A 16,704-nucleotide genomic window follows, 5' to 3' on the forward strand; every position below is an offset into this window, starting at 1 on the left:
CCCATGACAGGGATCAAAGGAAATTTCCCTTTAATGTCAGATTTCAACAAATGCTATTAAATTGCATTTAGCAATCTTTGGTAGAAATTTTCCTGAAGAGCTCTTCACTTGAAGTCAACCTGTCACTGTCATTCCAGTAAACACCAGAGAAGTTAAACTAGTCCTAGCCAGACTACTAATTTATGTTAAAATTATGCTCTCCTGAGATAACAAGAAGTATGGTTCAATCACTGAGACACTCTGTAGTAACCTCCAGTCTCAGTTACACTTTCTATTGTTGCCGAACAAGCTGTGCATGCTCAGAAAACTTGTCATTTCAGCCAGCAACGTGCCAGGCAGAAATATTAACTGACTAATTCTAAAGTTACAATCTTCTGGGCCAATGTATGTCTATATTAAGTTTACCATATGCAATTCTGGCACCTTGCAGAAAAGCTGTTTCTGTCCTTACATTGCTCTCTTTGGCTGCTACACAAGATGTAAAACTTTAGCAGTAAAACAGCTAAAAATTCATGATCTTGGTAATCTCATGGAAAAACACAAAAACCACACTTATCCCAGAGAGGACAATGAAGTGGGATGACAGGATACTTTCCAACCAGGCCACTAGCAGGACAGGCAGATCAGAAAAATAACAAGGTAAATTTACTTTTACTGTCCAACAGCACAGAACAAACAGTTAAATCATAAAGCTATTTTCTAACATTGTTTCAGCTATAATACAGGGAGACATTATTAACATCATAAGTAAAGATCTGTCACTACTGATGTGCCATCCTTACCCCAGCAACATTCCTTTGAGACATGGGGCTGGAAAGGACAGTCTAGAATTTGACAGCAAATGGGAAAATAAGGAAAAATGGCCTCAAAATTCAATAAAATAATAAAAGCATCCTCCAGCTATATAGTGACCAGGAGATCTGACTATTCTTCCAACAGTTTGGAAAGTACATAACAGGAGTTCTCACCCTCCAGGGGATCCCTGGTGAGTCCCAGCTGGCTGATAATGTAACGAGGAATGTCACATTTAATTCCTTGCCCTTCCTTGGCATGGCCTTCTGCAGCTTCCAACAAATGGTAGAACTCTTCAGGATCAAACTCCTACAGCAAAGCAGTGAGAGACAAAGAGAGGGGTAAATGATGCAGCTTTACAATTATGAAAGGTTTCTGCCCCATAGAGGGGAATCCTCAGAAACATCCAAAGGTAATTCTGGGCTCAGCAGTGATGCAGAACATTTCCAGTTACAACAAGCAAGGCAACGCTTCCCACTCTGCTCTGCAAAACCAACAGACAGTTACATCCCATGGGGTGTCCAGGGGTTTAGATCTGCAAATCAAAACAGAACAAGGACTGCAGTGACTTTCTACAGACCAAACTCAAACTTTCAAAAGGTCTTGCTAACCTAAGTGCCAAGTGTGGACACAAATCCCAGTTTTGTCACATTGAGATGTGCCAGGGAAAGGTCTGTGATGACAACTGAGGCACCACCTTCTGCCACCTCCATCTGACAGGTGAGTTAACCCAAGATAAGCCTTTCCTGCTGTCAGATACCACTTCTGATCAAGCCATACACACCCACCCAATCCTGTCACTGTCCTAACTCTGCAATTGCCAATAAAATTATTAATAAAACAACTTTCTTCATAAGAAGTACTGCTGCCCTACTTCTTGTACTCTACAGTACAAGATCACTTCAGCAACTCAGTCTTGCTGCATGTGATCTCTCAGGCCAGAAAAGGTTATAGAAGGTGTGATCTCTTGCAGTGGACTAAGAGATAGAGTAGGAAACAAAAGACAAGCTCTGGGCAGCAGGAGCACTCTGCTTAGGAACAATTTCACCAGTAAACTTTACCTTTCCCCCCTACAAACCTCATCATTCACCAGCAATGAGCAGCTTCGCCAACACTCTTCAAAACTTTTCCAGTGAAATGGGAGGGTGAAAGGGGAAGAGTTTCAGCAAACAGCTGAGCATGCACAGATAACAGTGAGGGCAGCAGTAAAGAACTGGTGTGTGGTCAGCAACATAAGAGAAAAAGAGCACAGAACTGCAAACAAGAAAAGGAAATTAGAGCTTGTAATGATGTGAAGAGACTTGAACAGAGAACAGATGCACTTTTCCATGACTGCTCCAAGCAATGCTGCTTGGATGGATGCTGCCACCAAAGACAGCAACCACGTGAGAAACAAAGTTCCTTCCCAACTCCTCTGCAAAACGATTCATCAACAGTCTCAGAAGTGGCAGAGAGCAGGCGCCAGACCAGAGAGGACCACAGAGAGAGATGTCACCAGAATGCAGTGAAAGGGATGGTGGAGCTGAGGAAGGACTTCTCGATGTACAACTGCAGGTCATTTGTTGGTGAGTAAAAGACAGAGGAAAAAAAAACCAACTTGGTGACAAAAAAGCCCAAACATAAAAAACATTAAGGAACCATATAAATTCCAGTTTTGACTTCTTTGTGGTAGGTTTAATCATTTGAATACAGAAGAACGAACCCTACTAAGGGGAGGTAAGTGCTATGGAAAAATAAACTGAAAAAAACCCCAGATACTTTTTCCCAGAGATGGTTTCAGAGATGCACAAACCTCATTATTATTTTCTGGAAGCCCCATAGATTGTCTGCCAATAAACACTTCATAGTCTAACAGGTAAGGCAAAGACAGAAGCCAAACAGCTGAACTTTAGAATACTTAAATGCTTTTTTGACTGCATTAAAACAATCACAACCATCACAAGCACTGTCTACATCAACTCTTACTTCATTTACAAGGAAGAAAGAAGAATGAGCTGCATTACTAAAGTTAACCTTAATATTAAATAGTAGAATTTTTTTTATAAGTTCACATATAACTGAAGCCAAAGGTTGAATTTCAAAAAGGTTAAAAATAAAAATGAAAATTAGTTCTCAAAAGCTATTTAAACAGTTCACTATCCATTATTAGATTTCTTATTTTATGGGACAAAAGGAACATTAGTATTTAATTCTTTCTGCCACCAGATAAAAACATATATTTGAAAAAAAAAAATGCTAGAAAGGCAATGCAGGTTGAAAAAAAACAGGTAAGACTAACCCACAGATCCAGATATTATTTCTACACTTTGGAGTCTGGCCACTTCACAGTTCAAGGTTGTCACTACATACTTTGGAATTCATTACTCAAATCTTAATGACTTCACTGCTACCACCTGCTCCCACTCACTTTGCAGAACATCAGGTAGAGAAGACTTAGAAGAACTGGAGACCTCTTGATTTGCAACTAAGAGTTGCCTTGAGTTTGGAACTCTTTGCAGGTTCCAAAGTCCTCACAAGGCTTTCTGAGGTTCGAAGTTTTCCTAGATGATTAGTGTACATAAGCAAAAATGACAATGGTGAATGCATCAAATAAAAACCACAGTGAGTTTAAATTTATTGTTTCTACATGTCTTCACTTCCAAAATAAATTTTGAAGAAGTGTTGAAAGATAAGTGGGAGTCACAAAAACTCATCTAAATCACAAACATGGTTTGAAAGCCAGGGAATTCCCAGTTTGAATGGAGTTTTGCCCAGGATTTTCAGTGCAATCTGGTGCAGATTTCTTGAATCAGTAAGTGAAGATATCTATCCTGCTGGTTGTGCAGCAAACTTCCTCACTGACAGTGACTTTCCTTGCACTGCAGGATCCCCGGCAAAGTGATCCATCTGACAGCTGTGGAGGAGGAATAAGGAACCCTCCAAAGTCTACTGCACTTCTCAGAACTTCTGCAGGTGTTTCCAAAAACTGATGTCATTGGTAAGACTAGATGCCTCTTGTCTACTCTGTCAAAGAAAGCTCCACAAAACTCATTCATCTTCCAGTGACTCCAGAGATAAAAGTCACCAATGGACACACCGACCACAACATAACCCTCATGTCAACTGTGCTTTTATAGCCAGCCACAGATTCCTCATCCAGCCAACTTCTCTGATGTCTCAAACACCTGTAGCATCTCTGTCACTTTTATGTCCAGAAAGAACCACCAAGAGTGTGCTCTGACATACCAGGGAATTTCATCCTGTCATTACCTAAGTTTCCATTGCAGGTTTGTGACACCTCACTATTTTTGTTGACTTCCCTACATTCTCACTAATTTTTCAACATCCTTTTGAAATACAGTCACTGAATTGAATGCTTTTAATTGTGTACCCCTCTTCCTATATATATTGAAGGTTTATATGAACCCTTTTGCTATGGCCTGAGAGTGAGAATACAGGTTTTCAAGCTGCTTCTCCACCATACCAAGAAAATATTTTTGCAGAACTTTGGGACACAGTGGCCTATTTCATTGGAATTGCCTAAACAAATTTCACCATTTTCTAGCATTAAATTAAAAAAACCACATTATTATTAGCCAAATTAAAAAAGGGGTGGGTCTTGCTTTTGCTTGTATTCCCATAGCACCAGACAGGATTTCAACCCAGGCTCCAAAATCTCCTTGGACCTCACACAGGTGGATCCCACTGCGTGTTCACAGCTGGAAAACCTGACACCAGGTTTCACCAATTGCAGGGTCTACAGAAAGGGTTTGAGTCCCAGAGCTCAAACACCATTTATGTCATGGTAGGGAACTTCTTCCTTAGCATAGTGCTCTGGACACCAGGCACACCCCATAACATTCACAACCTCCTTACAGTAGCTGTTAGAACATGAGGAACATCCAGTGGCATCAAGTAGCATGGAATGATGTTGACAGCTACATCTGACCCCTCAGCCATAAACTTTATACTAAAATATTACTTAGCTGCAAATGCAGCTGACAGTCCATTGAAAAAATACTTCTATACTAATGCAGAAGCCACTTAATATTTCTTCTTCTTTTTTTTTTTAATATCGATTTATTTTTCATCAATGTTTTAATGAGCACTTAAAGGTTTCTTTGGAAGGCTTTGTGTCCCTTATCTCCTCAGGTGCACAGCATTCTTTAGGTCCTGCACAGCCTCTCCCAGGCCCACACTCACCAGGCACTCGAGCAGCCGAGCTGGCCGGGCGATGATGATCATCAGCTTCTTCACCAACTGGGTAACAAAGGCAACCTCGGAGCTCTCGGATCGCTCGTGGGCCTGTGGAGAGCAGAACAGCACGTCATGGTCCCAGCACTGAACTCTGAATTTCTGTGTGTCAGATGCTGAGTGCAGTCACCAGCTCAGTAACCAACTCAGCAGCAAAAGCGCGGCTGAGTCCAGGCAGGCTGAGCTCAGCTTGCTCAGGGATGCCAAGGTACACGTGGCTTCTCAATCATAACTGACTCCCATTATCATGCAAGAGGTATTTCAAAGGCTCTATTTCCATTATATCACCTATCAAATATAATAGATACAACGTGGGCTTAGTTTATTTTTTAAAATGAAAAGAGGAATACTGATTTTTTCAATTTTATCTTCCACGCAACACTGACGTCTAGGTAATCACTAACAGACTCATTTCTGAGCTTGGCTTTCAGCTAGATTTTGAACTAGAATTTCCCTTCATCAAGAAAAACTCAACCTCAGTTTCTCTTTTTCAGTTTTATCAATCCTGTTGAATAAATCCAGCATTGCATTGTATGTTATGTACGATCAAGCAGATAAGCGAAGAGCATATAAAAACTTAATTTAGAGGATTTAGTTCTGTCTGTTACTTCATCAGATTTCAGTATAAATTCAAATCTTAGTTTCAAGATTTATGCGTGTATTTGTGTGATGGGACGTCTTTTTACAACAGCAAACACACCAAAACAATAATAATTTAAAAAAAAAAGGCAACACAAAAAAACCCTCAGAAATTACCCTTCCCTTGATGAAGCACACAATGGCTACATGATAAGTCCTGGAGCAGAAATATAATAGTATTTCATTGCAGAGTTATTACAAAAATGGTTCCAATGCCATGCCAAAACTCTCAAACAAAGTACAGCTATTCTTCCCCAAGGTCTAAAAATTGTGCTTTAACACAGCCACAAATATAGAGTCCAAATTTTAATAAATGAGCTTTTACTGGCAATGAGCCAGTTACTTATAAGAGTGATATTTTACCAACTACAGTGCAAGCAGCAATAAACCAAAAGGTTCATTTAGTGTTGTCCATTAGAATCATCTAAGAAAAAGACATATTTATATGGCTTTATATGTCTGAGAAGTCAAATCACACGGGTGACCACCTAAAAGAGCAATACATAGGGAGCAGAAATTCAGAACTAGAAATATATAAGCAGCATTTTAAGTAACATATCTCTGATACTTTGCTGACAAACAAAAAATATTAAAAGGTTTATTATTTCTCATTTTGACACCAATCAGAAGAGAAATTTTGTTTGTCTCCTTCTGCATATGGGCTAGAATTTTAACTTTGAAGAAAATGATGTACCTGCTCGTTCATTATCTAAAAATTACATCAGAGGTCCTTCCTGGCTACAGAACCTTAAAACAAAGATTATTTTGGAAATATTAAAATAAGTTGTAATTTCTTTTCCTAATTAAAATATTTTAAAATTATAAAATAGAAAATAATCAAAATGAAAATGATAAATATTCACTTTGTGTCCTCAAATGCATTAAGCAGACTTGTAAGCCACAATAATGAATTTTAGAAAGAAATTTATGCTTTCATATTTTAAAAGCCATTCCAGATCACCAGGGCTTAGCTGCACTGAAATGAATAGATAAAATATCGACAACTTTGTATTATTTTTAATTTGAGCCATGCAATTGCAAAGTCCTTTTTCTCCCCCCCTCACACAGGTTATATTATGAAAAAAAAATCATATAATAGAAATAATTAATCATTTTGCATCCATTTATACCGTTAAAGAGAACTTAGTCTTTTAAATCAAGTCCTTTTGTTTTCTCCTTTTCTCATCTCTGACAATTCAGGCAAAATAATTTAAAAATGCAGCTAGTTTAATCAGGTGTCTGTTTTGAAAATGAAAAGCTAGACCATGACTGCCAAATGCTACAGAAACCCAAAAGGAAAAAAAGAGAGAAAAGCATTTACAAAAACCAAACACAACTTGTAACAGCCACTCAGCCATCATCTCTGCACAGCGCTGCTCCTCCAAGATGCTCAGCGAAACTGCCTCCTCTTCTTTCCTCCTCACACAGGACAGCCCAGACATCCCTCCAGAATTCTTGCTTCCAGGGTGTCCCAGGGACGGAACCCGGGAGCAGGAGTTCTGTCCAGCCCAGCCCAGCCCTGCCTGCTGCTCCCATGAGGCAGGTGCCAGCTGTGCCACCTCAGCTGTGTGTCCCCAGCGCCCAGCGCTGGCCTCCAGGCACTGGTGGCATCTCAGGGCTCCCCTCCCCAGGGGTTTGGGCAGGGGCTGATGCCATTCCTGCACACACTGCTGGTGACACGTGTACAGGAGGTAATTTACAAACCGATTCCCTCATCTGAAAGACCCATCCGTCACTAACTGTGGCTGCTGGGGCATGAAATTAAAATCACTGTCCTCCCCTGGGGTTCAGCAGGACCAATAACTGGGATATGCAAGCCACAATGCTGTAATTGAGCTAACGTACTGATGGAAACCAAAACAATAGACCTGCAAAACCAAGGACTGATAAATTTACACTCAGGCTCCTACTAAGAAAGCAAACCCAATCAGAATATCCATTTGCCAATATGCAGCATCAGTCACTGCAGTAGAATACTCACACCCTCCCCTGCTCCTTTTGTTCCATGCACAGAAACACCTGTAATCCTTCACCTTCCTGCCCAACTGGCTACACCTAGGCAACAGACATCAGACTTCTTTTAGCCACTTCTACCTTATTGATTCAGCCAAGTAATAGCTGACTACAACCTTTTGTTCCTCAGTAACCTGAGATTCTAACCCATGGTAACAGGTAAAGAACTGAATGTCACACGTTCTTTTTTATATCAGCGCTTCATCTTAATTTTTTTGTATTTCTGCTTTGATGTGAAGTGTAGCATTCAAGTTCATGTTTTCCAAAATGAATAAAACCTCTTAAATTCATTTTTACTTCATGATTATTTCAATGATGCAATAAGTTCTTCTGGCCAAAAGACAATATTTCATGCTCCAAACAAGGGAAAAGATCTCATTTGCCATAGCTAATGAGATTTGTTGGCATGTTATTACAAAAGCCAGGATCTAAAAATCTTCCCAAAGCTTTCTGGTTTGGTGCATTTAAACAGCTCATTATTTGCATACCCAAACAGTCTGTTTTACATTTTTACTCAAACTGCAATATATAAATCAAGTTTCCTTTTTATGGTTTGAAATGCCGTGCAAGTTTAGTTTGTTATCGGGTATCAGAATCCACAACTTAAAAGGAATTTTTAAGAGAGAGAATCCATTCTTTCACAGTGAAATTGTAAGAAAATCTGTGGATATTTCTGCCACTTGCTGGCCTCATTATTCACCAACAAAGCATCTTTCCAATCTTTCAGTATTTTATAAAAATATACCATAAAACTCCATAGCCTAATACACAGACCATACAACTCCCAAGTCGAACAGCCTTTTGAATTACCTTCAAATTGGTATTGTTTATGTACCTATTATTTATGATACTTTACAACCTAAGCAAAGGTTAAGAGTCTGCCATCAAATTTGGAATAGTTTAACTTGTCTCCAAAATGTCCAGTATTTCAGGTGAGTCCTCCAAAAGAAATAGTATCACCAATTTCTATATCTAATATATCTATATAATGTCCCAATTATTTCCTTGCAGAATGCAGCCTGAAGGGCAAAGCATCGACTAGGCAAGCAGAGGAAACAAGGAGCTTTTAAATATTAAAATCTAAAAGATCAGGTAAGGAACAGAAAATGCCATAGGACAGGAAAAAAAAATACCAACAACAAATTAGAAAGATGTGGAATGAAGCATTTGGCTTTCCTCCGATGTCTTTAATGTCTTTGTTCTCTTCCTTCCCAGCCTGTTCTGCCGCCCTTGTCTCTCTAAACTTTCCTTTTAATCACCTCTAGTCCACCTTACTTCCTAGAGTAAATCAATCCAATTGAAGAGCTGACCCTTCTCTTGCCCCTGCCCTGTAGAAGATGTTAAGGAGGAAGAGGGCAAAGCAAGCCCCCAATGTCAATTCCTGAACAAGCTCAGAGATGACCACTGTATCTCCTCTAATCACAGAACAGTGACACCTTTCCCAGTATTTCAGCGCAGCAGGATAATGCCTGTAGGATCAAGGGGGAAAGGACATTTAAGAAGTGTATTTTGAGGATTTGTTCTGAGGGAAAGGGAAGAAAAGGAAAAAGCTGATTTATCTGACCCACACCTCCTCCAAGACCCTGATTAACCTCTTCAGGCCAGACCATAGGACTGAAAATGCAGACTGGAAGTGGCCAGCCCTAATTTATGGCTCTCTCAGTTCCTTATGGTGTAAGAAATCACTGTCCACACACAGAGGAGGAAAGTCAGGGAGAGGGAGAATTTCAGGCTCCAAGGATCTGCTACCAGAAGCAGTAAAACACAGTGTAGTCCCCTCGTGCCCCTGAAATGTAAGGGATTTTGCTGAGCACACAAAGTCACTTTTAATGAAACCTTTCCAACTTCCAAACCATCACCCAAAGAGGCCTGATCCCTTATTTCACAGCTGACATGTGCATATACCCTGCTTCCAGACTCTGGAGATACCAGGAGGACCCACAAGTGGTTACTGACATCCTTATAGGCAGATGATGATATAGCCCCTCAAAAGATATCCCCTACCTCTCTTGGTCTGCCAAAATTATACTCCCCATCCCACCAGAACACCACATATCCAAATATGACTCATTTTTCTCTCAAGCGTAACAAATACCAGAAAAATTACAGCCATACTTATATAAATGGGGCACCCACAAAGATTAGTTGATAGAAGGGAAGTCCCTGCAGGTTTCACAAGGCTTTTTAATAAAATAATTGTATATCAATATAGTATTTTTATTCATCTGCCTTTTTTTAATGCGTGCAAAGAGTGGCAAAGGGACACAAGCTAGTGCAATTCATGCCAGTGGGTTGGCAAACTGATCAATAAAGATAAAATAAAAATCATAACTGGAAACAAAGTATTTCAGATATTTTGTTTCCAGGTGCTTATCTGAGAATGCAATCTTTATAAAATCCATTTTTTTCAGCTTGCTGTATCATTAAAGCAGAGGATTAGGAAGATATTCCTAAACAGAGATCTGGACCCAGCAACGGACTCTTCACAACATTTATAGCATAAATTCTAAGAGATGTTTGAAACTTCATATTGTTTTCATTTTAAAGGAAAAGAGCAATGTTTAATAAGTAGCTGAAGCACACTGAGAATGCATTAAAATTACGCCCCCTTGTGTATTTTCATATGCTTTGAATGTCACAAAACACTTCCAAGTACCAAAAACTCACAACTGGATTAAGTTCACCTCAAGAAAATATTTTGTGAAAAATTTACAGCAACACCAATAACTATGGCGTTTTCACTCCTTGAAGGCACTGTTGTAATTAACGAGTCATTCAGAGTCCTGAAGTTATAAGAAAAGATTTCAGTGATTTTGTTCATCAGAATAAACCAAATTTTCATAAATGCTTAAGACTGCCTTTAACTTACTCATATTCACATTTAATTACTGTACAAACCAAGTTCACAGGTGAAGTGATTTACTCAAATCCACCTACAGCAGATCAAGAGGAGACTGGAACATCTCAGATCATCTAACATCCCCCCTGCTGCCCCTCCCCTGAAATCCACACTGCCTCTCCTAAAACCAAAGCTCTGGCTTATTGGTTGAAGTTTCAATGCAAATAATATATTCTACTTTCCAGAGGTCACTTACATCCTGGAGAAGTTTCTCTAAGTTTTCCTGCAGCTCATAAAAGTACCGAGAAGTAATAAGACCTTCACGTGATTTATCTAGGCAATCTCTGGCCAGTTCAATAACTTGATGATGAATGAAACTTAGGACCCCATCTGCTAATTGGAGCACGTTCTCTGGAGCATTCGAGGCAATAAACTCAGCCAGCCGTTCTTCCATCTGTGCCGTGGCCTAAAAGTGCACAATAAAGAGAAATTACTCCTGAATTTTACTAAGGCAGACCTTAAAGCATAAACAAGTAGAGTGCTAAAGTAACATTTACCATACCAAATTGCAAGAGGTTTAAAAAATATTCCAAAATACAGTAGTGTTTTTCTGAGAATAAAGACAGCACATCAGAGGCAAAAGTTATGTTCACATGAGCAAACAACAAAAATTAATGAAAACACGCTTTCTGAAAATGTAAATGACCGTAAAAATATCTTGGTCCTGAGGCTGTATCCCTCCCTGGGACTCCACAGTAAGGATGTAAGATGTGAGGCAGTTTTCAGAACTTTTAGACAAGACTGTGGAAGCTGAAAATCATTGCCCCAAGCAATAAATATGCAACATTTCTATCAGCCCTATATCTATATCTAACTATAAGCCCTGATATCCTGTCTCCAGAGAAACATCTATTTTTGCGGGTGGTGGAACAGGAAGGAATGGCCATATTGATAGCTGTGGGATACACAATCTTCTACACTCATTTCAATGAGATTTTAACTTCTAAATTGCTTCCACAGGTTTCAATATTCAGCTTTTTAAAAAGCCAAGGCATGGCCCTTCTTCTCACACTTGTGAGAATTTCTCACGCCAATAGAGGACATCAGAAATTTAGCAAATATGAAATACATACAAAAAAAACAATTCAGCCTTTTCCATCCTAATCTCTAGGTATACTAAATCTATTTCTCTACTGCAGAATTAACATATGAAGATGAGGAGGCAGCTTCAAACTCTCAGCAAACTGCACTGCTTGGAAATGAGATGTAAGAGCTGGGCTCCATCTCCAACCAGCACTACAAACTAATTCTGAGCTTGGACACAAGTTCATTGAATGCATTATTCAAAAATGATTCTTTACCTTTGGAAACCTCTCTTTGTACACATGATTCATCATTATTATTTCACTGTCAAAGGAAACTGGAGAGCGACCAGGGCTAGAGGAGAAAAGAAATCACGTTATCATTTACAGATATCACACCAAAACTTTTTACAACCCAGTGCTGATCATAATGTTGCCACATTGACTGTAGCCCTTCCAAAGCTTTGAGTTCACTACAGTAACGTGCAGATGCTGAACTTCAGAGAAGATCCTGGCAAGCAATGGAGGTCTGCAGTCTCCTGGAGAGGAGACATCCCTGTTCACATCCCTGTCCCCACAGGCTCTGGCAGAACCCCCCCCGTTTCATTTCCATTGAATGCGAACTCTAAGACAGAAACTTGTAAAACCCCAGTGCATTTCTTGCAGATGCATCTGCTATTCCCCTCATTCTGCGACTGCCCTCCATGGCAGTGGCCCTACTCTAAAAGAAATCACCGTGAGCTCTGGAGTGTCCAGGGCCAGAAGGGAGCAGAGCAATAGGAAGTAAGGAAGTTGAGATTATCTATTTTCCTTTGTCTGAAGGATACTGCATGAGGACTGTTATTCAGCTAGATCTTACGTATAAAATAAATACCACAGGCAACAGGGACAGAGCACTTTTATGAAGGCTGCACTCCCCTGATGCACATTACACCACGGATCCATATGCATCGATGCACAAGTTAGCAAGAAACTTAAAGGCACACCACAAAACCAGGCCTTGACAAGCTGCATTTATATTACTGTCTGGGTGGGTTGTTTTTTTTTTAAAGAAGAGTTGCATCTCGTTTCATCACATCTGATGGTATGCAGGGCTCTGAGTCACTCTGCCACCAAGGACAGCCGGATGAGGTAATGCAGATAATCTCCAGCTACAGATCGCCCGCAGCAGCTCATTTCTCCAGCTACCTTGTTTCAACGTTCAAAACAAACAAGGGCTTCAATTATTTGGCATCTCACACGATCATCGTCTTCATGGTTTTATGAGTACTAAATACTGCTAAAAATACTCTATGTCAAAAAATACAATTTTATCTTGAACGTGTTCAAACATTTCAAACTTTCTAGTAAAGGACGAAATGGATCCCTCTAAATGGAATAAATGCATTTTAAACTTGGAATGCATTACAGTTACTACCTTGCTGCTAAACTATTTAGAGCAAAAACATTCTTTTGGCAACATATATTAACAATTCAAAGAAAATTTAACTCATTGGCTCACAGACTGTAGCAGTACCAAGCTCTTTTCATGCCTTGTATTGCAAGTCTATGAATTACATCATGTCTTCTTTTTATTACTGTTTATCCCTTAGCTTGAGAAAATGCACTTCAGATTAAATCTGTCACTGAATCCTACTGTTGAAGAAGAAGAGAACTGATTTGGATGTTATGAATAGCAAGTAAAAAGACATTTTCATCAACTTCCCTAAGCTTAGTAGATAGCTATTTTTAATCAACGAGAATTTTCTTCAAAAAGAAACTTACATTTATATTCATACATAACATATGACATAATTAAACATAGGGGTAAAAAGATTTAAATTGCAGAGTTATAAGCAAATTCCTCTGCACATTTAGACTGCTATCCTTATCCTTTTTTCCCTAAGACCAAACACACTGACACAAACACGGCACTTGTTTACTGGTACTTCATATGGAGCTGAAGGACTTGGTGAACACAGTTATTGAAGACATTTTTCTCCGATGTAATTTTTCACTGTGTGATCTAAATGAGGTCTAGATTACAAGTATATATGCCCTTTGATACCTACACAGAAATACTGAGGCACACACATACTTCATTTTAACACCAAAATTTGCACATGCTTAAGTATTTGCTGTCTTAGGGCTACAATAAAACATGAGGGATTTTGCCTTTTGCTTTAAAGGCACTTCATTCATAAGGATACAGGAAATTAAGAGCTATGCAGAAATCAGGCTACTTGAGCTGTCCTGCCAGCAGATGTAGCATTTCCTTAGGGAGAACCATGATAAGAGAATTTACTGTGTTTGCTTTTATTTTTTAAAATAAAATACTGTTTTTATGAAACAGTTTCTGTGCACACCAATTGGCAAGAAAGTGAACATTTTCAATCCCTCAGCTTCCTTGGGCATTTGCAGTTTTGTCTCTCACCTCTGGAAGCTCGTCAATGCCACTTTTTACCAACTAAAACAACTCAAAAATCTCTGGATAAAACCTCAGACCAAGGGGCACATTGTCATCCAAAAGAAAATTTACTCAATATAATAGGTCAAATTAAATGTCTAGCTGACTATAGCAAGACTGCAACATAATATACTGCACCATAATTTTTAATGTTGATCCTCAGCTTGGGAAACTAAGGAATTAATTATCTGGATACCTGACTAACTAACCAAAGGCTACCTGCCAGGCACTGCTGGGTACTTTATAGCACCTCTGGGACACAACCAGGTGAAAAAGGAACAAGGACTGGGCAGATAACTGAATGCCACCAAGGGAGAACATAAGGAAATTTAGAAAAAAGATAAAAGAAGTTTAATACATTTTACTGGCATGACATCTTTTCAAATGCAAAAGCTTCACACATCTACCCAGCACCAAAATTTTCACAGACAGAACTAAACCGGTCTAACATTTCAAGCCTCACAGAGGAACAGATGATTTTCTGCAAAACAGAGCACACATGCTGTGCACGTGCATAACATTTTAAGACAAAAGGAAATCTCCTTCCCTTTTCTTGGTGCAGATAGGTAGGTCAAAGAAATTACTATTGTCAGTGAGTTTTTCATTTCAACAGAGCAGACATTAGAAGAATAATATCTGTCCCCTTAAGCTGAACAGCAGAATGAAAAACTACTTTCTCCCTTCTTCACGCTTCCTCCACCTCATGAGACGACGTGGTGGTGGATTTTCAGGGATATTTATCTCCCACAAAGATTTCTGTTGCCTTCAACCTGCCAAACCTCATGTGTCCTTATCTGATGCTTGAAAGTGAAAATAATGTACAGACAGCTATTTTAAGGAGCAACATTTATGCAATAACTTAAATATTACAAAATCTAGTTTAAGAGTGACTAAATAAAACCGAGATGTTTATGAATATGTAATTTTTCCTTCACTGTGACAGATGTATTTATTAGGAAAAAGCAAAAAAGCTAAAAGCACTGTGTTTCTCTCTGCTTTCACCCTGTATATAAAGGTTTATTTAGGTTGTATTTACAAGATATGAGCAAAGTCAGTTCTCACTGGAAACTTAAAACTGTAGGCTAAAATTTTCTGTCATTTCCAAACACACAAAAATAAGGAATTTGAAAACTAGAGAGCTAAAGTTGGATAAAGTAGGCACTAAGATAAGCCTTCTGCAGAAGGTGAGTCTTCCTCTTCTCCCAAGAAATAAATATTTAAAACTTTGAGGTAATGAAAATTACATTAATATTGTAAGTCAGAAAACTTCCCCCGGAGTTGAAGCAGCAGGGGCTTCATCTTCTTCTTTCTAATATTTCAGGGGTTTTATGCATGCCAGCAAAGACTGATACTGCTTTAGCATGAAAGCAAAATGTTGGGAGTAATGAGCACTGCAAAGGACAAATAAGAATACCCAGTTTTCTTCATAACAGAAAACCACAAAAATGGTGAGCTGAACCCAAAAGTTAATAAATTTAAATCCAATCACTTTGAAGAACCTTTTCAAATCAAGTTCACAGGGCACACTTTCTTGAGAGAGGAAAAAAAGAGACCAACATTATCTGTACTGCAGTTAGAATGCGTTTTCAGAAGGAACAGATGCCTTGTGCTGTAGAATATAAAACTATTATCCCTCCCCAAATCCATGGGGATGTGAATTCCCGCTCCATATCTAGTGGTGGATGGCACTGTCTGAGAGCAGCATGAAGCGATGAACCCACCACAATTACTCAAGTGGTTAAAGCTGCCTCTGAAGTGCACTGAGATGAGAGAGCCCTACAACCTGCAGGATGAAAGATAAAAATGGACTATATGGGCCACTGGTTTTCACAACACCTATTCCTTCTTGGGCATTTCATCATCAGGAGGGATTTTTTTTATTTTCCAGGAGTTTTGTCTGTATATTCTTAATGGCAGGATCCTGAGTGTTAAAGTCAGGTTGGGGCATTGCATTTAAAAAGCACTACCCAGCCAAGAGATGAAGAAGGATGATCTCATCCACTTCAACTATATAAAAATTCACTGCAACAATCTTCAGCCTTTTTTAGCTAGACAACATCATCCTGAAATACAAAAAGAGATCAAGAAAAATGGGCAGATTGGTGGGCTGAGTGACTGCACAAAGGTAGCTCCAGAAAAAGTCATTATTAGTTAACTCTACTTTTATCTCTGACATTCTCCACACATTCCCACATGTGAGCAACTGCTAAAGATGACAAGTAAAGAGAACTGGGAAAAGATGGAAGGCAGCATCTCTCTAACTTCAAAAGAGTAATGATGCCAAGTTTAGTGCAAGTATTCACAGCTTTTTATGCATTTTACTCCAGAGAAAAGATCTTGTTCAGGTAAAGCACAGGATTGATCTAAATAAAACAAATGTACCCTGAGGATTTCTCTGTTGGTCAATAACTTGAAAGATTTGAAGGTTGCATTATTCAAAAAAAAAAAAAAAAAAAAGAGTTGAGAGATGACATTTAGGAACTACTTCTGCAGCTAATAAAAAAATATTTTCTTCTACTGAAGACAGACTACAAGCACCCAAACAGGTGGCTCACATGGAATTATGTTCTTTGACTGAGCACATGAGGACTGGATCTTTTTGAGACAGATGAGAGAACACGCTCCTGGATTTTGCAAGCAGCTTTATAAGGACATCACAC

At 39.0% G+C, this 16,704-nt stretch overlaps 2 protein-coding genes across 8 annotated transcripts in view; one reads left to right on the forward strand and one right to left on the reverse strand.

The window, feature by feature from the left end:
• Nucleotides 1-16,704, forward strand: part of PRDX1 (peroxiredoxin 1) — a 354,741-nt gene that overhangs the window by 72,329 nt on the left and 265,708 nt on the right. The gene's annotated exons all lie outside the window — the stretch shown is intronic.
• Nucleotides 1-16,704, reverse strand: part of MAST2 (microtubule associated serine/threonine kinase 2) — a 186,510-nt gene that overhangs the window by 29,355 nt on the left and 140,451 nt on the right. For all 7 annotated transcript variants that reach the window (XM_066324943.1, XM_066324946.1, XM_066324945.1 and 4 more), the window contains 4 exons: nt 11,878-11,953; nt 10,773-10,982; nt 4,975-5,076; nt 969-1,101 (listed from right to left, as the gene is read on the reverse strand). In XM_066324943.1, coding sequence (XP_066181040.1) covers nt 969-1,101; nt 4,975-5,076; nt 10,773-10,982; nt 11,878-11,953 — 521 coding nt within the window. The remainder of the gene's footprint in view (nt 1-968; nt 1,102-4,974; nt 5,077-10,772; nt 10,983-11,877; nt 11,954-16,704) is intronic.

This window comes from Sylvia atricapilla, chromosome 9 (genome assembly GCF_009819655.1).
Source record: "Sylvia atricapilla isolate bSylAtr1 chromosome 9, bSylAtr1.pri, whole genome shotgun sequence".
Lineage (NCBI taxonomy): Eukaryota > Metazoa > Chordata > Aves > Passeriformes > Sylviidae > Sylvia > Sylvia atricapilla.